The following is a 25,011-nucleotide window of genomic DNA, read 5'->3' as shown; positions in this document are numbered from 1 at the left end:
AAAGCACTGATACAACTCTTGCAAAATTGAAAACTTCCCATATTACTAGCAGGGCACTTCTAAACCTTGCATTTGGATGTATTCTGTCTAGAGATGAGCTGCTTTCTATGAAGATGATCTGGTAATGCACATAATCCATAGACAATTATATGTCTAGATGTGTTTTGAAGGGTGTGGAAAGATTTTAATAATGATAAAAAGTTTTAAAAGTTTAGAAGTAGTGGATGCTTGCATATACACATGCCTGTTCTCATACACAAAGATTTAATAAAGTAATTATTCTGTATTTTTCCACACTAGAGCTGTCTCATGCATTGACAGGGCTTTCATGCCTCTCCCGTTCTCTCACCTCACATGCCATGCAAACAGTCAGTTTAACCTGAGCTGCCTGCCAGCTCTCTTTGGGATCCTGTCTTCTAGGGGGGAAGAGAGAATTGTCAGTGAAGTCACATTGTGGTTGCATTTTTGGTATCTGGTAGAGCCCCAAGGCTGCAATGCAGTGCCTTATCTCTTCCTTAAAACTTGACCAAATAAATCTGTCCTCTCTTTTATGAGGAATTTTTTGTCTGGTGTTTTAAGTGTCATTGGTGAGCGAGATATGTCCAAGAGAGTAACTCAAGGATTCAGGTGGGGGCAGCTCATGTGCTGAATATTCCCTGATATACCAGTGGACTCCTTGGTTTGTACCACATCATTGAGTGTGTCCAGCCTCAGCCTTTTGCTGCCAGCGCCACTGATGCACCCTGGTGACACGGGGGAAAGTTGCTGAGGTGACTGCCCGGTACCCAGCAGCAGCGTAGGAAGCTCCTGCGGCAGCTCCTCGTGTTGCTAAGCAATGGAGATCTGACAGTGCATTTCTCCCTGTGCTGGGGAACAGGAGCAGCAAAACTCCCAAGGAAAATGCATCTGTCACACTGCAAGGATGGGAGGCTGTTGCAAGAAGGAGCTGAGTCAGGCACAGGAGCCTGCTTTTCCAATACCTTTGACAAGTACAGTATAGCTTGGGAGAGCAATGAGATTTCTTTGTCCACTTTGTGGTTCCTGAAGTGAGGGGTGGAATTTTTCTTCTAAGCACTACAAGAAGACACTATAACAGATTTTTTATTATTACTTACCCTTGGAAATATTCGTTAGTTTATAAGACATTTTTGTTATCTGTCCTTGTAGCACTTACTGGGCTGCCTGAACTGCTCTGACACCATCATCTGCTGTCACCTGATTAGTTGTAATTTACTTTTGAAGTTCACATTAATTGAGTGTCAAGGGTGTCTGATTTAGTAAGCCTTTTGTATTTTCTGGTTTGTTAGTTTGTTTGGTTTTTAGCTGGCAGAATACGTGTTTATAAACAGTATGGAGAAAAAGGCTTTTACTGGAAAGAAAATAGATGATACACCTTAAAGACTGTGGAGTGACCTTTTAAAAATATGGTGGAAAACCTCTCTTGTCTTCTCACTGTAAAATCCTAATAAAAAGACAATGGAAATCACAGCTTCTGCTCAACATCCCTTTTCTGTGCTTGTGTTCAGCCTCTAAATCCACGTAGAGATGAATGAGCCCAAAAAGGGAATATGAGGTATATATGTCAACAAAAACGTTCTTGACTATATATTATCTTGATAAACAAAAGCCTCCTTAGTGAGTAGTTCTTATCTTTTAACTGTACATGCACAAGTAATTTACTCATTATTGCCTTTTTCTGTGGCAAATGGAAGGAGAAAGAAAATCCATTCTTGCTAACTAGGGAAGAGAGGTAATTTCACAATGCAAATTTCAGCCTAATCTCTGTATTTCAGGTTCAAGTCAATTTTAAAATAAATGGAAATGGCCTTAAGACAGGCCTGTGCATCTGTGTCCTCTGCAAACTCCATAATGAGTGATTACAGCAAGATAATGTTGAATATTATAAGTACATTGAATGTGTATTTTTTTAACCAGTAAGAGGAACTTTGAAAAGATAAAGTTTTGAGAAAGAGCATAACTCCTGAGCTGCTGGCTTTATTTGAAACTAGAACAGTGTTCTAATAACAAAGAAAAGTTCCTTCAGGTCAGATGACAGATCAAACATGATTGTTACTCAGTCTTAAAAAATTGCTCACGGTGGGTACCTAGGGAAGACATGTAAGAGCAGGAGTAGCTCATAGTGAGCTTGTCTCAGAGTACTCCACAGCCTTACAGAAGTTTGTGTAGTGCTAGTGCTTCTGTGGTCAGAGGCAGCAAGTTTTATTTAATCACTTCTAGTTTATTTTTCCTTGATTTTATCCAAACTGCTTTGGAGTCTGGGCAACCTTAAGAGCAACATAAGCCATTACAAATGGTTCCATAGTTTGATTTGATATTGTGTAGAGAACTTTTTAGTTTTGAAGTCTGCTCGCTGTCCTGGCTTACTGGTTTTGGTGTTAGAAAAAAAAAAAATCCATTATTCATCCCTTGTTTGCTGTTCATGAGTTTGTAGAACTGCAAATGCCCTCAGTAGTGCCCCTGTTCTGTATGGAGGGTCTTAGCCTGTAAGCTCATTTCTTGTAATTACATTTTTTCATACCTAATATGTTGTTATCTTCTTTCTTTGTGTATTTTCAAGGTGGTGCTTTTGGGGTCTTTTTTGATCTTAGAGATGAAGACTAAAACTTTGCTCGGTTTTCTGTTCTGTTTGCTGTTCTTTTCCTAGTAATTGTATTCTCTGTCTTTCAGGCTTCTTGTTGAGTCTACAAACACAGTACAGGGTAGCATTTCTGCAGTAGCATTCCTTTTGGAAATCCTCATCCACTATATCCAATGGTTTATTTTATAAATCTAATGTATCAAACATTTTTCAGTTATTTCATATTTAAGCTTTTGTCCAAGCAATCATTTCAGTAGGATCCCCCTGGTGATCCCTCACACTGATGGTTGTTTGCACTTATCCCATTTCCTTTCTTTTAAACCATTATTCATCTGCACAAGAACAATTTTCTTTTACCGTGTGGCAGGTCACTTTCTCAGAGTTTTTGTTAAGGGGTGGTCTCACATCCCTTCTGTGTATGTTCTCTGTCAATATGCAAGTTCACTTCTTGAAAAGACTTTAACATTGATGGTAAGACAAGACTTCCTCTACAAAATTTCTGACTTCCCTTCGTTTATCTCATTTAAAGCTGTCTTCCGATTGATGCTGCCAATTGGGCAAGTAGTGATTTGTTAACACTGTTTTGCTTCACTGCAATGTGTATGGTGCTTATTCAGAATATAGTTGTTCTCTGAAACTTGCAAATTTGTGCAGACAGGATACACTCTGTCTGTGTGTTCCCTCTTAAGTGTTTTACAGTACTGATGCTGTAGATAAAAACAACTGCTTAGCAAGAATTTTTTTTGAGTGTCACTGATATTTCATCAAACTGTCACAAGTGTGCCTATGCATATCAGGAAAATTCACCGCGAGCAGCTGTTGTCTTGTTCATTTTAATAATACAATATTCCTACTGAATTCTTCTCACACAGTTTGTATTAGTTTGTGTACAACACAATTAGGGCAGTTGTACTCGGTGACTTTTTTAAGTGTCTGAAACAATTATGTTAAATCCTATTCAGAAGACTGAAAATTCTGCTTTAACCAGAAAACCCCACAAAATGAACAAAAGATGCACAAATGCAAAGTGAAATTAGATAAACACACCTCATTTCTCTAACCTGCCTTGTAGAATTGTGAGGTAAACATCTGTATGAAATGGCAATGAAAAAATTAAGTCATACTAGAGTTCAGGGCTGAGGCTCAGACTGAGAATTTTGATTCTTCCCCACAGCATTCTCTCCTGTTCTTCTCGTATAAACCATATGGTTTGCTCTGAGGAAGAAAAAATTGTTTCCTGTTGGAAATCTTTGGACTTAATGTTTATTTTGATTTGTGAATTATTTAGGTTGTGGGAATGCTGTTCATGAATTTAACCTTTGGAACTGAAAGCAGAGGGTATAATGAGGAGATGAAGATAAGGCTATGCAGTCTCATTTTGGACAGTGTTAAAATATGACCTGGCATGACAGCTGAGTAAGAATTGGCATTCTGAGCTCTAAAGCGAAATCTGCTGAGGACAACTCTCTGGGCATGTGTAGGGTGAGGGAGTCAGGTGTGGGTGTGCTTTGCTGTCATCTGAAGTCAGCAGGTGTACCTGGCAGCTGGAATTCGGGAACAGTTCAACCACGTGAGTGGAGCACTGTGCTTGTGCCTGATACACTGATACTGTTCACTCACGTTTTGCACCCATCTGGTGAAGTTCTGTGGCTATCCCACTGAAAATCTACTCTCTTACGGTGTCCCAAAGAAAATTTAGAACGTGGTTTGGACCAAAGTGTGCGGAAGTGGCCCAGATATAAAGACAGAAAAGCTTGTGTGCCATGATGGCTCTTAGGTGGGGCTTTTTTTGATATGCCTTTTCCTACTCCCTAGCTGACAAAGCAATTTAGCTTACTATTATCTGTGAGAGATTGTATCTGGTCTTGGAAGACCTGTACTTAGCTTGATTTATATAAAGTCACACAACTATATCAAGTCCAGATAACATCTTGTTCTCTTATTTAGTCTCAAATATTAATCTTGCTTTGCTTGCTGTGGTGTTTAACTGATTGCTGCTAGTGTTTAGGCTCTTCATACTTCCAGGCCATCATTCATAGGTACTTTTCCCTTCAGTCTTCCACTTCCTGTTTTCTTAAATGGGCTTACTTCAGATCTATATTTTTGATTAGTTTTGATTGACTGCTTTGTGTATGCAGCAGATTTGCTGTCACCATTCACTTTTCACGTTATTCTTGGTTTCTTTCTGACATGCTTCCATGGCCTCCTTTGTACTCAATGCCATCTTCTCTCCCTCTTTCCTTTCCTACTCTGAAATTCATGCTATCCTTTCTCTCCTGACATCGTGGCTTTTCAGTTATCACCAGGTCTTAACCTTCCACTAACTCAGATCATAGTTCCAGCATTAATCTTTATTATGGTCTGCACACAGTCCTCCTCCTGTGTACAGTATTAGAGTTTGGTCTTTGTGCTTAAAAATAAGATAACAAAAAATATGGAGGAAATTGGATAGAAATGTAGAAAATTGAAATGGTCTGAGGATATTCAGGCTTTGTATTAGGGGGACTGCATTCAGCTCTTGCTTGCATGAATTCTGAATTAATTTGAAGGGCCATGTAAGATTTAGGGAGCAAAGTAAAGCAATCAAGTGAAAAGCAGTCAAGAGGAGGGTTTATTGCAGTGTAGATTCTTAGACAAAGTTTTAAAATTCGGGTTTTAAGAGCATGGGTATTCAGGCAGCAGTTTGTTGATTATTAACAAATACCAGCAGGTCCAGTTTTTAATAGGTTCAAAGTCTAGCATACAATTCAGTGTTCTACTCCCATGACTTCCTCTGTTATGAAATTAAGGAAAGCATTAAAATTGATCATTTAATGTTATTTATATGCTAAAGTACTCTATTGTCTGGTACAAAACATTAAGACCTCCTTTTCATCTTGTCTATTATCAGCAATTTAACAGAACTAAGCAATCAGCATGCTTTTTTTTTTTTCTGCTTTTTTAATTAGTCTAAAATGTTAAAGGCAATTGGTTTCTTCATGGATACTTACAGGCTTATTCATTGCATTTTATGACTGAGCTGAAATCATACACTGCAGTTTTGTATGAAATGTATAGTTTCATTGACTAATTTTGAAGCACTTGTTTTCTCAGTGAAATTAAACTCTCTTGTTCAAAAGTTTAATTAATTTTCTTAAATGTTATCTTGTTCCTTGTGAGTCATTAAGATATTTTGCAAGTGGTATGCTTCAGTAGTGGCAGCTTTATTGCCAGACTCTCATTAGAGATACAGAAAATTGTTGATAATTGTTTGCTTTTAATTTTCATGTTACATATTTTCATACCATGTCTCTAATTGTCTGTCACATCAAGAAATCCTATTGCTACAGTCTGAAAACTTGAATTATTTAAATCTTTTAGACTAGAAATTGGTATATTTTCTAATACATAGTGCAGTCTTGCCCAGTATGTATTTTTCAGCCATTATGAATCTGGGCAGGCAGGAATAACAATAACAAGAATATTTATTTTCCTTAGGATTGTAATAACTCTGTATTTAATGTCAGGTTGAGTCTGTCAAGGAAACATTTTCGCTCAGTTGCTGGGAATTAAAATAACTGCCTATGTGAAATATAACTAAACTTTTACCTTCAGAGTGTAACACTTCAGAGTGTTGATAGAGTATATATTTCTCCTTGGGGAGGCTTTACTTCTCCTCTTTTGTTTCTGGAACCACTGTGGTGGAAAAGGGAGGATCTGCTCTATGCCTGTGTACACCCCCGTTGTTGGGTTTCTCTGTCAGTAGTGCTGGACCCGTCTGAAGCTGAGGTCGCCTGCTTTAGTGGAAATTTATCTCTAGAAATTATGGTAAATTATCCCTTGAGGCTTTGGTCCGCTTACATTCCTTTTACAAGCTGATCCTGCCTCCATCCCCAAGTAGCTACACCAGTAATCAAGCATGTTCTGCACCAGTTAGAGTAGGTTCAGCTTTCACTAAGTGATGTCTGTCCAGGGCTCTGCAAAAAAACTAATCAGATATGAATCAGGCTGAGACCAGTAGTCCTTCTGGCACTATTTCTGTTTGTATCTTATGGTTCTGTCAATCAATATGACCATCCCATTAGCCATGGGAAGCTGTTTTAAGAGTGAAAGCTATTTTCTTGCATCTAGATCTCTACTCTTTGCACATAACTAACTATGTATTCCAACTTTTTATTGCTTAGGAAGATAAGTCTGCTTTCTAGAGTATAAAATAATTTAGATTGCAGGGATGTCTTAATACAGAGATACTTGCTCTTTGTGTGGTGTAGAGACAATTGTCCTCAGTAATTGTCCAAATGCTTTTACTGTATCTAACTTCTTGTTCTTCCTCAGTCTCACCAATTCCCTTAGCTTTCTTCAAAATGTAGCTGCTGCTGATGTCTGCAGGCTATCCTTGCCAAGAAGAGTAAGAGTCTTTATTCCTGTAATTTATTCCTGTGTGATTTTGTCACTGGTTAGGAAATGTGAAAACCCTACCTTGATTGTAAAAGGACTGATCCTGCTTTTGGACGTGTCGTCTGCTTTCTTTTCTGAAGAAACAAAAAATGCTTCCTTCTCAGTCACTGCTTGAGGTAGAAGAGTAGGAATGGTTACATGCATCTCTTAGGCCTATTTATATGACTTCTTTGGAAGCAGAGTGGCCTCAGTAGTTTTCCACTTAGGCTGCTTTCCTTGATTTCGTAGCAGCAGCATACATTTTGGTAATGAGTGATCCATTTGAGTAGGCTGGATTTCCTTCAGGTTTGTTACTCCTCTAGCAAGTGTCTGGGTAAATGCCAAGTGTGTTGTAGGACACTCACACGCTTATGGTACAGAGGTGTTGGAGCACAGGCAGAGGGAGAAAAAGGGTAAGAGGAAATTCTGTCTCCAACCTTATGCCTTCCCCTGGCTTATTCACTGTGGGGATGTAGGGGGGCAGCAAAGAGCCTGGATGCTGTACAAGCACTGCTCAGCAATAGTCAAAATTCTGGTGTGTTTCCAGCACTGGTTTAGTCACACATCCAAACCCCACAGCACCACACAAGCTGCTGGGAAGAAAATTAACTTGCTCCCATGCAGACTCAGTATCCCTGCTCAACCCTCCACTTGGGCCAATGAAAGCCCCTATGGAAGTGTTTTTTAGGAGAGGCAATGAGATTTGTGTGGTGTATACATGTTGAAGCAATGAGGAGGTATGGGTGAGATGTTAAATAATCAGAGTTTCTGTGAAACACCTATTTGATGATTGCCTTTCAGTTTAGTGCCTGACTTCAGTTTGTTGGTGCAGAGTTTTGTCATCTTGTTCCTTATTTAATCTTTAGTCTTTTTCTGTTCATAATTGATCTATGCATAGTTGATCTATTAATATATTTTCTCTAGTACCTCACTGCTTATGGTCTCTTCTGCTTCCACATAATAAATACACAAAGCAGCCCTAAGCTGATACCAGACATTCTAAATCTCTACACTTTTTCTTATGGTATAATGAAAATGGGCTATTTATTTTCTTCGTGTTCATTTTGTTGTGGAACACTTTACAGTGTTCTGTCTCCCTTGTACTCTGGTAGTCTCTTGTGAGAATTTCAAATGGTACTAATAAGCCAGTTCTTCATCTAGTGCTTTGGCATACTGAAAGAATTCCAGATTAGAAGAACATTTTTCTTTTAGAGGCCCTGATATTTACACTTAGTCATATGATTTGCTAGAAATTTCAAACTGTAGTTTTATGTGGTATCAAGTGAAGGAATTATTTGACTTATCTCAAGAAACTGAAGCCTGTCTAACTACAAATTTGAATTCCCATTTTGCAGTCCTTTGGAATAACACTTTTGCTTAATGAGAGTGTGCATGATTTTCTTAATAGTTCAGCTATTTCACTGCTAAATTCTTTCCATTAGCTCATGATGGATGTTCTGTTTTATTTAGAAGAATGGGCATTGCATTCATTAGGCAAACTTCATTAAATTTGGAGCTCAATCAACTAGAACTATAATTATATGGAGAGGAAACTTCCTAATCTGACGTTTTTAAAACTGAGCCTTTTTGGAATTGGTTATTATCTTCTGTGACATGGCTAGCTGAGCCTTTGTATTGAACAGAGGCAGACCCTGGGAGGAGTGCCTTCAGCTAGAAGAAGTGTTATTTTCTATTATAGTTTAATTGTTTTATAGGCTTTTTTCACCACAATGAGACATCTGCTCCCTCTATATGTGGAGCAATAATAGACTGCTTGAGGTGGTAGCAAGAAGTGTATACTATAAACTGTTATCTCATCATTTAGGGTTACTTTATGGCACTTCAAATGATACCTTCTGCAGTTTAATTCCAGAAAGGTTATCCCCTTGTCCTTTTGATCCAAAATTTATGGATCTTAGCATGGCTGAGAAAGGAAAAAAAAAGAGCATTCTCTATTATGAATGGAAAATGATTTCACTTAGTGACTTTAGATGCATGGTTTCTATCAGCATCAGTAGGGGGAAGCACCACTGCCTATCCATTTCTGCTTTACCTATAGCAGCACACTGACCCTAGTGCAGGCTAGTGATTGGAACACTTGCTGTTTCTTCCTTCTTCAGTTTTCAGTCTGTGCCTTGCTGGAAGTGCAGTGCATTTTAAGATGAAGAATGTCACTGCTTATTTTGGTCAAGCTGTAGATACTGAAGACTTCAGTGGAAGCTCTTAAGAACAAATTAAGAATGACATCGTTTCTACATAGTCCTTGAACAAAGAAGCTGAGAGCTCATTTTACTCTCTGACCAAATGTCATGTAGCCCACAAATAGTTTTAAGTTGTACCTGTCTTACAGTATGGAGCAGCCAAGGTGTTAAATGTGTATTGTCCTCAGTGTTGTATTATGTTCAGTTCTGCCCTGTATTCTTGTAGACAAAAGACTTCTGAGTGTGAATTCTGCATTTTGGACTTTTCTACCTCAATGCCCATGAGGAAGGAATTAGCTTGCTTCCTGCTGCCTGATTGACACTAAAGGAAGAAGACTGAGCAGACAATCTGTTGCAAAATTTTGACTTGTCATCTCTTGACCTTTTGGAAACATTTTCAGCCAAAAGGATTTGAAAATGCAAAGATTGTTCTTCTGAGTCTTCCTCAAGGAAGAAGCACTCATGTGTAGAAAAAAGAAAAATAACTCAAATTTGGTTGAAATAGTCTGCTTATATGAAAAAAAGAAAACTAATAATTTATTATAGGTTAGGATGTACATGCTGTCCTTAGGGGATTGGGATAAAAAAGAGTTGAGCTCTCACATGGAGTCTAGAAACTATAACCACACTGATTTGTGCCTCAGAAACAGGTGCCCATCACTGCTTAGGGAAGAGGCATGTGAGAGTAGAAGGGCTTTTCTCAGTAATGTTTTGTTGGACATTCATCATTCTAGAAAAGATATACGTAAAAGGTGAAAGAAAGGAGTGTAAAGGCAGCTGGAAGGAGGGCTTGAACAAAGTATTAGGGTATGGCCCAGACAAAAATCTCAAGAGTGTGAGCCTATGCGTTTAACTGACTCTTAGGGACAAAAAGTGCTGAACAAGCCAATTTTACTGGCCTGCACTTGTTTCTGTGGCTGCAAACAGCACCAGAGGATCTGTAGAAGTGGGTTGTAGGCAATCCCTTTTGGGGACCACTGGTTTAAGTGAGATCTCTGTTGAGGGGGTTGAGGGGCTCACTTTTAACACAGTGATAGTGAAAGCAAATTTCTTGTCTGTATTTGGCGAGGTCATATTTTTCAGTCTATGGGATGCACTGGGGAAACCTTGAACACTTTTGATCAGCTCTGAAGAGAGCTCTGTTCTGTTCTCTCTGAATTAGTCTATTGAATTTGTTAGATGGCAGAAGTGATGTGCTTTTTAATTTCCATGGCCCTTCTTTTGTGGCTCTGTGCAAAGAGAATTCCTGTGAAAAAGGTTGTTTAAATTTGTGTTTTGAAGATACTTTCTTGACATCTGGCAAGTAGATATTCTTGCCCCCAACATACTGCTCTCCCATGTTTTTGACACTGGAATGTAGTTCTGTGTTGCGGTGTGAGGCAATATCCTGTCCCAGTTCCTCTCAGGTGTGCCAACCTCTCCCTTCCCCTCCCCCTTGCCCCCTTTCCAAAATGATGTCTATCAAGCTCCACATTCCAGCAAGGACGTCGTGTGATTGGCAGGAGTTCAAAAGATGCTTCTCAGACCTGGGGTCATTGGCCTGTCCAGGTGTCATTGTCCCCTGAGACCCTCCCCCTCCCACCTGGTTGGTGGCTCACCTATCCTTTCCCTCCCCCCTCCCTGTGGGCTTAAAAGACACAGAGACCATGCGGTCGGGATTCTGTTGGAGCTGTTACCAAGATTCAGAGCTCTGTGACCCTGGAATAAACTCTGGAGTTAACCCTCCGGCGGAATCCGCTCTCTTTCCTCTTCACTATCACCTGAACCTTTTCTACTAGAAGTAAACTGAGTTTCTAACATGCCTGGACTTGTTCTGAGTGCCTGACTGCAACTTCCAGCCAGCCAAAGGTGTCTGTGAGGTGAAACACCACAGCTGCCACCTTTGGTCCAGAGCACTAGGGCCAGACGAGACCAGGCACATTCCACCCGGCAATATTGGGATTTTATTCCAATAGTTCTGAGATCTAGAAAACTGTGGAAGATTGTGCCGTGGTGTCTGAAGTTCTTTGGAGCAGCTGTGGGGAGGTAGGGTGGCGGACAATGACACACCAGGCCATTTCCATGCAATGTGTTTTCCACATCCCTTGCAAGCTGAAGAATACAAGATCTTACTGATCTGATTACCACTGTGTTTAATTTGGAAAGTTTTTACTTTTTGGAAGTATTACAAGAGGAACTTCCAGGATTTCCTAAGACTTACATATCCCTTTTCGTTCAAACACTGTGTGTATTTGAAAATTTTATCAATGTGATTTAAATAAAGGAACAGAAATTACTTAGAGCATGTCATGGAAGCTGTATAACACATTCCAACTTTATGTAAAAAAAAAAATACTTTGTCAGCTGGTACTGAAGGTAGTCCTTGTGTCATGGTCTTATTTGCATATTTTTGAAGTGATAAATTAGATAACTGTCACATTATGCTTTTGAGAAGGTGCTAAGTTAAGTGCAGTGCTGTGGCTCTGCTCAAAGCAACCTCCACTTTAGCGTAAGCAGTGGGATTTGTCATTTGGCTGAAGGCGTTAAACCTTACACTACTTGAGCACCCCAGTGAATTCATTTCCTGAGAGTTATAGGTATGGCTGGTGGACAATTTGTCAGAGGATTTGTCTTTTAATTAATCTTGCAAAAGGTAGTGTGTCTCAATCTGTACTTGAATTTTCTTAACAAACACCGCCAACTTCAGGCTTTCCAAATCTAATTGAAATTAATTAAAAGCAGTGCATGGCTATTCTTTAAAAATTAGTCGGTGGTTGCTTTGTCATGGATACTGTTGTGTTTAATTTTTATTATCTGGAGAAAGAAGTCCCTGAAAATGAAATTAAGCTTTCTCAGTCATTTAGATGTGTGAAAGAAACACAGTGGGGATGATGGCTTCATTCAGTTACTGTTATGTTTGAGGGGAAAAAATATAGCTCTAACCATGTGAAAGTCAGAAATGGATGAATAAAAACTACCAAGCAGGAACACTGTGCTGTAGAGATTTCCATTATGGGTGGAAAGCACATTAAAAGAACCCTAAAATGGACTTGTCACTAGTGTCATTAAATTGCTAATCAGAGTTTACCAGAGTTTATAAACCAGAGTGTACTGGTTTATAGATTACAGGTATGATCAGTGAAATTTGGCTACTTTGTTGGTGCACAGGAAGTTTTAAACACTTCACGAAAACAGATAACTCATAATGATTTTGGTTTCCTCTGGAAACCAAGACCTGTGCCTACTGAGGGCAGCAGGTTTGGTTGGGATGGCCTAGGGAGATCAGGGCTATCATGGGCTGTGGCTTGCCATCTCCTATCCCTTGCACAGACCGATGAGTCACTCATCAATCAGCTCTAAATTGCTGCTGTTTCAAGTGAATGGCATTTTAGCTTAAAGCACCATTGATTTTTATTTGGCTTTCAATGCTCCACTTGAAGTGGTGACAGTTGAGAAATCCATTAGCGCTCCTAGCGCGTCCCTGCAGACGCCCAAGAGAACATCTTGGGACTGCGGCTCCGGCAGTCACGCCTGGCCAGCGCTTCCCTGCTCATCAGGCCGTGCTTTTCAATCATTAGCTTGTGTCCATAATTGGGAAACTTTGAACATTTCAGAAGTAAATGTTGGGAAATGTAAGGCATTACTACAAGTGCTGATTGCGTTACCTTGCATGTGCCTTTTTTTTTTTTTTTCCCCCTAATGCTTCTGTCCTAGAATTCCTAGTAGCTTTTTGGAACTGAATGTCTTTCTGTCCTTTGGTTTTCTGTGGGGTTTTTTTGGTGATTTTTTTTTGTGTCAAAGTACAGTTGCTCAAGTTCAAGTTATGAAAACAGATGAGAAGGGCTCTTTTTTTCTGTCTTTAGTATTCTATTTTCCCCAGAAGCCAAACTGTGCCAGAGGATTGATACTTTGAAAGAGAAGTGGGAATCCTCTTATGTACTTGATAATTCCGTGCTCATTTTGATAATTCTTTGTGCTGACACTTTTGTAGTAACTTTGCTTTGCTGCTGCTTAGGTTATTTTCTCACGTTTGTGATGTTTAAGAAAAATAGTGAAATAGTCATTTGTAATAGAAACCCTTCTTTTTTGCACATAGGAAACTCACAAATGGGTGCTACCATAGTAGATGCATTGGATACTCTTTATATCATGGGACTTCACGATGAATTCAGAGAAGGACAAGAATGGATTGACAAAAATCTTGATTTCAGTGTGGTAAGTAGAGCCTGCCCTAAATATTTCTCTAGTTCTTTTCAAGGTGTTCATCTTGGGAAGATCCAGAAGAGGTCTTTCAGGTGAAACTTAATAAAAATTATGGATCAAAGTGTCAGATGTAAACTTGTCACAGATGTGACATTCTCTGTGTATCTAACTTTGTTTTAGGGAAAAACAATATGCCCTGACCTTTTCACAGTTACGATTCTAAGTAGAGATACACCTATATATTGTATTTTCAAAGTACAAATTATAACTGGATAATGGAAGTAAGAGGAAGTGTTTTATGAGAAACAACCAGGCCTCAGAAATGAAGACAGAAAGACGAGGCTTTATTGACTGATAGTTGTTGCAAAAAACGGAGCTATGAAAGACAATTTTCCCCAAAACTGCAGTGTATAAATTACTTAAGAATACAATCTCTTCTTCCATTTCTTAAGAGTTTTAACACAAAATATGCCACTTGAATTCTTGAGTTTTCCTACAGGCTCCTAATCTATCACAAGAATTTCCCAGTTGATCATACAGTATCTGACATTCTTGAGAGGCATTAAATGGAAGAAATGGCGCTATTTTAGTCTTATTGATTAGTGTTCTTTGTACTAATTTTGGGACTGTCACAGACTCTGTGATGGAATTTGTATTTCAGTCCTTGGATTTGCCCTATGGTTCCAAAAATAATTTTTCATTCACATAATGCACATAATGAAATATAGTTGTATACTCTGAGCTCAGCAAATGCTTACTGTTGTTTCTATATTTTAACCTACTTTTCAAAAATTATTTGTTTGGGCTTTTTCCTTTTGATTTGTACCTTGACTGTCTGGCAAACATCAAAGAAATTTTACTCTACTTTTTCAGTTACTACCAGATAATTATTCAGTCTAAAACTGAAGATCCTAAATATATCAGAGACAGTGTAGAGATAATGATACCATTATGAGGGTGAACTAAATTGCTTCCATAACTTTTGTCTGATCTAAGGCAATTTCAATATAAATTTGCAATATTAATCTAGAATTTGGATGGAAGAAATTTACATGACCCTCTGGGGTTCAGTTACGTCTTCCTATGTATCAAAAACCATTTCTGAAGGTTAATGAGTTGTCTTGTGTATACCCCAAACTTGAGTAATTTCCTTATATGGTTTGGAGTTTATAAATAAATACATAAATTTGATCCTCTTGGATTCTCCTACTGGGAAATGGAAATAATTGGTTTCACTTTACACTGTCCCACTGCATGTGTGATTCATGACTTTAATAGGTATTAAGTGGAATCATGCTGCATTGGTGTTATTTTTCTTGTATCACCTCTCTGTGAAAAGGGAAAACCTTTTACTAAAAACATTTGGGAGTATTTCAGACTTCCAAGTTTTAATCAGTGCTGTTTGAAGAAACTTTAATTCACATAATCTTTCTGAAATATGTAGAATGTGCAAAATGAATTTAGTTTTGATCCAAGCACTGCAGGTACCAGAGAAATAGCACAAAAGGAAAGAAGTAAATGTCATTTCAGCTGTGTGCAGATTGGTGAGTCAGCTTGTTCAGTGCACATTGTAGTGATTTTCTGGATAAAAGGAAAGGCTTGCCTATCTCAAAATCTCTTAATAAAACTACATTTCTGTGTCTAATAGGTTGAAGAGAAGTTTATGGGGGAAACAGATGGAGTGTATATGGAAAATTAGCTGAATGGGGCACAGAGGGAGTCAGTTGTTAAAACTATCTGGTTCCTCTTAATTTTTTGTGGGTTAAATGAGTCAAAAGATACTGTTGAATTTAACCTAAGGATAATAACGTGGAAGAAGGCAATAAAATCGTTTATTCTCTTGAATTTCTCAGTGGCCCTGCAGTACTACTTGTCATAACATAAAGGCTATTCTGAGACAAAGGTTATGTTAAAATAGAGCTCTGAATTTGAGTTTAGTAATTTAGGCTAAAAAAGTGCATTATGGGAATTCTTGAATTATTATTTTGCTTTATCTTTTAAAACTAGAATGTTTGGTGCTATGCTGAAGCATAAGAGAGAAGATGCTGAATTATAGAAATGTGTAGTATTTACCTTCTTTTCTACCAGCCCAAATTACTGTAATTGCACTTTGTGGTGATAAAATGGTTAGAGGGCAGGAGAAAAACTAATTCGATTTTAATAAAATCAGTTGAAGCTGTAACTAGAATTGTCATTTGGTGTCACAAAGATGTGCATGAGAATTTCAGTTTGGATCTAGAGACTGCAACAGTACAGACCCTTGCATGTGGATTGCCTTAGGATATGTATTTTCTTCTGCCTTGACAATTTTTTTCTTCCTTCATGAAGAAGTTGGTTAATTATTTATTAATGCTTTCTTTCTGTTCTAGAATTCTGAAGTGTCTGTTTTTGAGGTCAATATTCGCTTCATTGGTGGTCTTCTAGCAGCATACTACCTTTCAGGACAAGAGGTAAGGAGATTGGAAGGTGTCTGAAATTCAGTGTACTCTAGCAAGTGTGGCATATGGATACTTTTGTAGAATCTTGATTTCTCAGTAGGTTGCAAATTAATTTCACAGCAGTCAGTTGTCCAAAATAACCAAATTCTTTGAGTATGGAATCTCTAAAGTTTGTTTCTGAGTAGGTCTCTTGGCATTTTGGACACTTGGTTACAGTTCTGAAATGCTTCTTTCATCAAGATGTTTTCAGAAGATATCCACTCAAATAAGCATCAGCTTGAAATGTCAAGTGAAATGTCAACCTTTTCATGCCAACAATAACTTGTTTTGATATTCTGTAACTCCATGAAGGTAGAAATAATAGCTTTGTCATTTGTCCTGCAAGGATGTGGGTTTGCTTCATCAAAGTGCTACTCGATCTTCTTACTGTTTTCTTGGTGACAAACTGGGAAATAGCAAGCCAATTTTATACAGCTTCTGAAACTTCTGTTAGAAAAGATGTGGAAAAATGCTTAGATTGACAGGATGCATGTCCCCAAAGACTTGTAATGATGGACCTCCTTAGTCCATCAGTCACAGTGCTGTGACCTCTTACTTCACTTACTATACAAGACTAGAGCTTGACCCCCAGCTCTTCTCATATCTTAGCAGCTGCATGAATTTAACCTATTGCCTGTGTCTTTGATTCTTTGGTTTTGTCCTTTATTTTTCATGACCCATCTGTAGCCCACTACCAGACATATTTCATGGCTTTCAGGTGTTCTTAGGTAACTTCTTCCTTTGTTTAGGGAAGCACCACATACGTACCAGCAAGTTCTCAGGGATTTTAAGACTGCAGCCCTAAAAGTAACCAAGAGAAAACTCATAATTTATTGTCTCTTTAAGTCTTTGGCATCATCCTGTGATGTGTGAATTTTCTCCTTTATGAGGGTATTCTCTCAGGAAGAAGAGCTCAGTGGCAAGACAAAAATCCTGTGTACATCTTGAAAGAAATGGGTGGTTTATTTTTCATCCAGTGCTCCTGCTTTACCTTCTTCAAATTGGACCATGCTTCTTGGAGGTATCTATTGTGATTATGAAAAACCTTAGAGAAAAAGCTAGGATCACACATTCATAGCTGGATTGTTTGTATATAGTGATACTGCACTTGTGCACAAGCCCCTTAAAAAGAACTTTTTTGCCCCAGTATACAGATGGGTGCAGCCAAGCCCTGGCAAAACATATGCTTTGCCTGCATTTGTAAAGGAGAGTATTCCTTCTTAAATTTGCTTCTAACCTTTTGGTAGAGTCAGAACAAGCACCTTTGCTTAAATAGCTTTAATTTCTTTCCTTCTTAGAAAACATCTACCCTTTCTTTCCTAAATGTTGGCTGGGCTGAGTCTTTTGTTTTTAAGATTTTTATGGCATCATTCTCTCCAACAGACTTCAAATGCTTCATGGTTTGTGATACAGGATTCCCGTCAAATGTCCATATGTATCATCTTTATTTTCCTAAAGAACTGCTAAAAAAAAAGTGCTCAGACTGCATTTCTTTCAAAATAGTGTGGCTGCTAGGATTGCTTTGGGTATCTGAGACACTGCTTCATTTGCCAAGTTGGATGGGTTTTCTCTGTAATTTTGTCATTGTGGATACGACAAGAAAGGGATTTCGAGGCTCTTCAGCAGCCGAGCCCAGGAGAGACACCTGCGTCTGGGAACTCCTTGGAGTTGGAAACAGGTTGCTTGAGATGTGATTTCCAATCTGGTCCTCTCTCTTCCCCAAAAAGGGAACATATTTTTTAGCTCAGGATTGGGACATGATTTTTTTGGGACATGATTTTTTTATTCACTGCGTTCAGACATGTGAGGAACACCTTCTAGCATTGCTGAGACAGACAAGCCTGTTCCCAGCTGTTTGGGCGTTTTACCTGATCAGGTTGTGAACGTGCACGTGGGCTTACACCTTTAGGCAGTCTCTGTCTCCTGGTAGGTGTCCTTTCTTTGTTCATCAAACCATCATTTGCTTGATCATGTACACTTAACACACCTTGTTGATAATCCAGTCGCCATCTTCCTCAAAGCCTCTACTTCTGCAAGGCTGTTGTTAGATTGGTTTTAGAAGGTTTTCATACTGATTTTCCATACTTTTGCATGTCTTGTTTGATGTATTTATAGTAAGGTCCAGTACAATGAACTGCTGCTTTGAATTAATTATTTTTTTCTCCTTTAAATAAATACAAATTCTGCTTAGATCTGCAACAGGAGTTACTGCTGTTTGGTGATAGTTACAAAAGCTGCTCTTACTTCATTTTGACTCCCATCACTTAGTATTGATAAAGTTGCTGTAGGGACAACCCTAAAACAGTGTCCAAGACTCAGCATCAGCTGTGGAACTTTAATCATTTGTAAATGGCCACGTCTGGAGAATTTTAAAGTCCTCATGGTGTATCTACAATGCCCTTTGTAGGGAGAGGGCAACTGTGCTTGATAGGATTCTGTCTGATTGATTCATAATGGTAGCTATTGACCATAGTTTTCAAGTGCAGCAGATTATTAATTTAGATTAAATAATCCTTTTTAATGCTTTTATTGAAAACATGTTAGATTTAAAGTTTATTTAGCATGTCTAGTGGCATGACTCTGTGGCTTCCATGCTGTATTTAAACTGTCATGTTACTGCTGTTACTTAGAGGAGCATCAACTGAGATCATGGTTTTAATAATGCTGATTATAGTTAATGGTAGAATTTTAAGCCTTTTTTGCTAAGATTGTGAGTATTGCTGTCCTTTCATCAGTAAGGGTTTCCTCTTACTCACTGCAATGAATGGGTGAATAATGAAATATATCTCCCATACAACCCAAAATAAAGTTGCTGGTTTTAGCCGCTGACAGCTTGGCTGAAAATGCTGTAGGGCTTGTTCTGTCCAGTGCTGAGTCACAGGTCTTTTTTTGTGAAACATGACATGTAAATTTTTTAACAGCTCAGTCTTTCATATGTGGGGATTTCTGCTGGACTTTGATGAGTGGTGAGCATGTAAAGCTTGAGAACGATGCATTTTGGTGCAAATGTCATGGTTGTCTTGCCTCCCTGTACCTGTCTGCCAAAGTTGGGAGACAAAATTGTTTCCCTGTCTAACAGGCAGTTCTCTTGATGCGTGAAAGATCACCATCTTTCTCCATTTTTCCATCTCAGCGTGCCTTTTGAATGGAAGATAATCAAGATACAACTGCAAACCTTAACACAGTGGAAAATTTGCCCATGCATTCTGTTTCAGTCTTCTGAAGTTGAAGCAGCACTGATACATCTCTGGTGGCAGAGGTCGTAGGTCTGCAGTCTGGGGGGGCCTTGTTTAAATCCTCTGCACAGTATGTTTTTCCTGGCTGGTTGTGGACAGGCCATCTGGTGTCTGGCTAGGTGTATGTTGCCAGATAAAAGAGTGTTCCTTCTTTGTCTCAGTTCCAACAGAGAAATGAGGTCTCAATCTGTCATCAATTTTGAAATTCTTTGGGGCTATGACTTCTCCAGGGTACATTATTGAATTATATAATGAGTATGTGCTAAAACTGTGGAATATAGAATCATAGAATGGTTTGGGTTGGAAAGGACCTTTTAAGATCATCTTGTACAACCCCTTTGCCATAGGCAGGGACAGCTTTCAACAGGCATGTTAGTCAGAGCCCTCTCTGACCTGTCTTTGAACACTGCCAGGGAATGTGTGTCCACAGCTTCCCTGGGTAGTACAATGTCCTTAACCTTATTGTAACAAATGCCTTCCTCATAGGGCCCTAAGAGGGCTTTGAGCAGCCTGGTCTGGTGGAAGGCGTCCCTTCCCATGGCAGGGGTTGGAACTAGATGATCTTTAAGGGTGTCTTCCAACCTAAACAGTTTTGTGATAATGTCCCCTCTAAAACTACCCTCTTTCAGTTTTTAAACAGTTGTCCCTTCTCCTGTCATTAGAGGCCGTAGAAGAAAGTCCTCTTCATCTTTCTTGGAAGCCGGGCCCCCTTCAGGGGCTGGAAGGTGCTAGAAGGTCCCTCTGGAGCCTTCTCTTCTCCAGGCTGAACAGCCTCAACTCTCTTAGCCTGCCTTCAAAGGAGATGTGCTTCAGCCCTCGGATCATTTTTGAGACCATCTTCTGGACCTGCTTCAACGGGTCCACATTCTTCTTTTATTGGGACCCCAGAGCTGCAAATGGTATTAGGGTCCCCACCCTATAAGTGGGAGGTTTAGTGTATTTCTTTTGAAATGCTACAAATGAAAGAAAGAGGAGGTTGGACCAGATGATCCCCTGAGGTCCCTTCCAACCTGACCGATTCTGTGCAACAGAGAGAGGCTCAATAAAAAAATGAAGGAAAAAAGCATGGTCTCTCCTGGGAGTGCTGTGTGTCATAAAATAATAGAATCATCTAGGCTGGAAAAGACCTTGACAGTAGAGTTCAGCATCTCTAGGCAGACTCTCTTGTATGTTGCTGTGTGCCAGAGATTTCTTCCCAGTTCCAGTAAGCAACCAGCTTAAAATGTTCACTCATTGTTATTCTTTATTGAATTGTATGCTAATAAGTATAATCTCTAAGTACCTAAATACCTAAATAAGAAATGCAGAATTCATTGTGTCTGTATTCAATAAGGAGCCACTAATTAAATATATTTGAGGTATAGGGTTTATGAGAATTGCTTAGTAGAATTGTGAGTGACTGAGAGACATACTGTGAAAATTAGACACTCCTATTTTCTACCCCAGGTTGTGATAGAATGGATAACATGTTTGTATTTTACATTTTGATCAAACAGGATTGTACTTAAAGTGTGTGAACTGCCTAGTTTCCTACCTTCTGAGTTCAGAGGCACCACTGTGCTTCCTCTTTTGTGTCTGTCAAATAGAATTAACAGTCCAAAATAACATATTGATGGTAAAATATATAATGACTTCTTATCCAAATTGAACCAGACTGTTTCTCAGTAATCCCTGCAACAATCCTTTAATTTCTGTAAGAACTATGTACAGTCTTCATTATGCTTGTGGGTTGGGGGTGAGGGACAACACTATGATACAGCTGATAGTGTAACAGAAATAAGTAGAAATTAAATTTTCCATATGCCTAGTATCAAGTAAACGTTGAGTATGGCAGCATAGGATGAAAACCAGCCTTACATGATTTAAAAACAAACAAACAAAAAGCATCAATAAAATGCCAAAGCAAAACAACAAAAAACCCCAACTTTTTTATGTGGCTACATTAAGGGATTTTCTTTCTTTAGTGCATCATACTGGCACAAATATAATTTTTGTCTTTAGTTATGAATCCATGTGTTTTTTTACAGTTTTCAGTGATGTGTGGAAGGGCACTGTTTAGCATTTTCCCCAGAACAGTAAGCTTCTTTGTTTATTCCAAGTTAATTCCCTAGACTTACTGTGTAAGAATGTTTTGTATTCTTTATGATTTTCTTTACCTTAGTATCCAGCACTAATGTAATAAAATATCTTGATATGACTCTATTGTATGTAACAGCATCAGAATAGAAATGCTTAATGAAAGAGTATCATGTATATAAGGAGATTAGAGCAACGTAAATCTACTTGTATTTCACAAAAAACAAAAAAAAGAATGCTATTGCAATTTGTACTCTTATTAGATTGGATCTATCTGTTCATGCAGTCTTCTAAAGTCATTTTCTTGGGAGGTTATCTGGAAATGATCCTGTAGTGTATGGCTGGTTTCTGAGTATGTGCCTCTGGAATTCTTTGATCTCCTTTAGTGTCTATCTAGTTCTGCAGTTCAAGATTTTATTCAAGATCAGTCATGTATGGTGCTTGGTTTTTCTCTGGGTAGCATTGGGTTTTCTCTTCTATATGGATGTTGGTATTGGTAAATTCTTTTTTTCAACACAAATTATCTAATTGATCTTTATTTGGTATGTGATTGATTATATGTTCTTCCACTTCTTTCAGTCACATCTGTCAACCTGGGTCTTTTTGGGCATCATGGTAGCTGATACTGATTTTTGAGGGAGGATAGGTGCACTGTTTTTAAAATCACTGCCTGTCCACAAAGCTTTCAACTCCTGGTGCAAAAGAGCAACAAGCAGGCAAGCAGTAAGAATGAATGGCACGAGGCAGAAATGAGTTGGCTGATCTCTCTGTGTTAATGCTCAAAGAACAAAACTTGCCAACAGACCGCAGCGATAAGCTGCAGGAGAATTTACAAAATAGATCCATGATGATTGTGTCTGAATGTAGAATTTGTTGTGAGTAGGTTACCAGGAGACCAGGAGTTCCAGTGTCCTCGAGGGCTAAAACAGTAAAAGGTCTGTTGCAACCTGATGTAGGATATCACACTGGAATTTTCAACAGAAGTTGGATTTTCTTGTAATGTGCTGCATCAAGTGGTCCAAGAGTTGTAATTTCTGCTGTGCTGTCCCCAGACCTGGCTAGTGAAGGAGCAGTCAGTATGAGGAAGACTTCACAGGTGACAATGCCAGAAGAAATCAGCTTCAAGCCTTCCTATTGGATGTGTGAACTTCTTTGAGCTCATAAAGGCAGGTGGAAATTCCTAGAGCATCTTGCAGGATCCATTGTTCCTCATTTCTGAAACCCATCCAAAAGACAACAGTGAAGATACTGAACCCTGCTATGTGCAATGTTTTCACTTCCAAGTCTTTGTGAACACACTGTAAATGAACTTTCTGCTCTCCAAATGGGAATTTGTTCAAGGAGGGAGGGACAGATATCTGCAGAGCCCAAGTGTTGCATATATGCAGACTCATTCTGTAATTAAACACAGGGAATGATCATTGGAGCAATAAAGCCTAAATAAGACAAAGAACAATCTTGTACCAGAGATTATTGCTCTGTGTTCAAAATCCAATTTTTTTACAGTTGCATTTGATGAATTGCTGTCACTGCTCCTCTATGGCTCCTACCCAATAGCCTCCAGCACTGATGATACCCACTGCTAGAATGAACGTGACTGCCTGCCAAATGTTAGTCTAGCTTCTTGAAAAATAGGTAGATAAAGTCCAATTTTTTGAGCAAATCTCCAAGAATAGTAGTCTCTTCATAGGGATCCCAGTCACAGGCATGTCTGCTGTCTCTGGATACTGTGACATCTTCCCTAAAGGTTAATAATCCTTGAGTACTATTTCTTCTCCATGCTCTGGGACCTCTACTTGCTTTAGAAAAGTTTGTATTTCCAGAGTGGCTTGGCATACTTATTTCTTACACAGCAAGCCCTAGCCAAAAAAAAAAAAAAAAAAAAAAAAAAAAAAGCCTCATCCACTGATACTTACAGAGTTATCAGCATCTCCCCAGGAGTGGAGGGAGTTTTCTACCTTCCATATATCAAGCCTTGTCTTTCCCCCTGGCTACAGCCCAGTCTGTGACACTGCATGGCTGTCTGGTGGCTTGCTGTGGTGGTGAGCCCTCATGAGCGTGGATCCCTTCTGGGGCTTGGTGTCACCTGTGGGAGTTGGTAAACTCCCTCAAATAGCGGTTTCAGCCTGGTTAGGGATTTTGGTATTTCCCCTGTGTGTTCCCAGCATGCATTATTTTCTGTTTTCTCATAATATGTGTTAGGATATGTGTTACTTAACACATATGTTATATGGAGAGCAGGAAATAAAATCCTCTAACACTGAGAGTACCTGGAGCAAACATAAGCAGGCACTTGCTGGAGCTATGTCTCCAAGTAGGAGAGGGCAGGATGCAAAATGCATGTCATCATTAGGAGGCTGAGGAGATGTAGTTAACTGAGACTAAGACAGTCAGAAGAACATGATGTTACATGGATCTATTTTGTTTCACTGCAGACTTTCTTTCAGGTACCTAGATTTTATCTAAATTAAGATGGATCCTTTAAATGTGTGGATTTCCCCTGTCTTTCTGAACATTAAAGAAGAAATAGCACAAAAACATGTAAATAGAGCCCACATCTATACAGACAAACAAAATTCTTTAATGGTCATTTCAGTGAGTAAGCCTGTTTTATTTTGTGATCCTTAAGAAGTCGTTGCTTGTTTTGATGTGCTTACTCTGTGATTTTTTAAAAAAATTCTATCACAGGTTCTAGAATGCATCTGCCAAGCTGGTTGTTTTGAGCTAGGATTTCCCCCAAAGCAGTGTGTGTGCTGACTATAGTATCATGCTACCAGCACTCCTCTGTTCCATGTCTGAGATGGTCACTACATTCCAGGGTGCTTGGGAAGTAGTGCTGTGCTCTGCAAGTGCATGAAATGCAGCCCCTGCCAGAGGGGTGATCCCAGAGGAAGGGCTAGTTAGTCATCACCCATAGGTGCTATGCAGGAGAGTTAGCAGGTGTGTGTGTGCGACATCTGTCTTTATGAGCACCCAGGGTGAACGTCCTGTTCTCGATCTCTTCTGTGGAATTGTATTGGACATATGTCCCATTAATGTGCATGAAGGTTTACAGTGTTGTGAGAGTGTGTTGTCATGCTCATTTCAGGCATTAGTAATTGCAAAGTGGATAAAAATACTGGAGATAGTTACTGGATTTGGAGTGCTTCAGTGATCAGGAGTATGACATTACCTTTCGTCAGCAATTAGCACTCTGAATGCCTGTGGCCCTCTCAGATTAGAGTCCTTAAAGCTTCTGACAATTCAGCACATTTTCTGAAGCAAGAAGAACCAGAAAAGCAGTGCCGCAGTGATCTCTTAAGACTTGGATTTAACTCTTCTGGCTAGTATCTGGTAGAAAGTCTGTGCCAAAACCAAACGTTAAGCTTTGGAATTGCTCCCCACAAAAGTTCATCTGCAGCTGTTTGCAGCAGAATTTGAAGGTTGTTTCCAGTTCTTGCATGTGTTCTAGTTTGTAGGAAAAGTGACTGAGAATTGGGCTAAGTAAGTGATACTTACATTCTCTGCCAAGAGCTCCTTTGTTAGCAGTCCATAAGAGATTTGTAGGGTATGCAGGAGTGACCCCAACTTGCCTTTAGAGTAACTAAGTGTTCTCTGGTACGAGCAGCATTTGTTTGAGGAGAGTGCACAAATAGCCTATTGACTGCTTGCTTTTTTTCATGAAGTGAAGCTTCACAAATCATTAAAACTTGTGGTGTGAGTGGCAGTTGGAAATAAAATATTCCTGCTAGCAGTACTGCATGGAATGACAAAAGCCCAGAGATGGATAGAGAGTCGCTTGTTGCACAGTGTACACGGCTGTGCTTGAGGAACAGTGTCAAGTA

The 25,011-nt window shown here is 39.1% G+C and overlaps 1 protein-coding gene and 1 long non-coding RNA gene across 3 annotated transcripts in view; one reads left to right on the top strand and one right to left on the bottom strand.

Annotated features, from left to right (window-relative positions):
* Window positions 1-7,350, bottom strand: part of LOC132323197 (uncharacterized) — a 29,580-nt gene extending 22,230 nt beyond the window's left edge. The window contains exon 1 of the long non-coding RNA XR_009485284.1: window positions 7,058-7,350. This is a non-coding gene — a long non-coding RNA (uncharacterized LOC132323197). The remainder of the gene's footprint in view (window positions 1-7,057) is intronic.
* Window positions 1-25,011, top strand: part of MAN1A2 (mannosidase alpha class 1A member 2) — a 133,765-nt gene that overhangs the window by 47,282 nt on the left and 61,472 nt on the right. The window contains exons 1-3 of one of the 2 annotated variants that reach the window (XM_059838143.1): window positions 10,893-10,996; window positions 13,292-13,410; window positions 15,768-15,848. In XM_059838143.1, the coding sequence (XP_059694126.1) occupies window positions 13,303-13,410; window positions 15,768-15,848 (189 nt within the window). In that variant the 5' untranslated portion in view covers window positions 10,893-10,996; window positions 13,292-13,302. Of the gene's footprint in view, window positions 1-10,892; window positions 10,997-13,291; window positions 13,411-15,767; window positions 15,849-25,011 lie in introns of those variants that run through there. The other variant, XM_059838142.1, reaches the window with a different exon arrangement.

The sequence above is a fragment of the Haemorhous mexicanus genome, chromosome 2 (assembly GCF_027477595.1).
Source record: "Haemorhous mexicanus isolate bHaeMex1 chromosome 2, bHaeMex1.pri, whole genome shotgun sequence".
NCBI classification, from domain to species: Eukaryota; Metazoa; Chordata; class Aves; order Passeriformes; family Fringillidae; genus Haemorhous; species Haemorhous mexicanus.
This window is presented reverse-complemented; position numbering and strand designations above follow the sequence as displayed.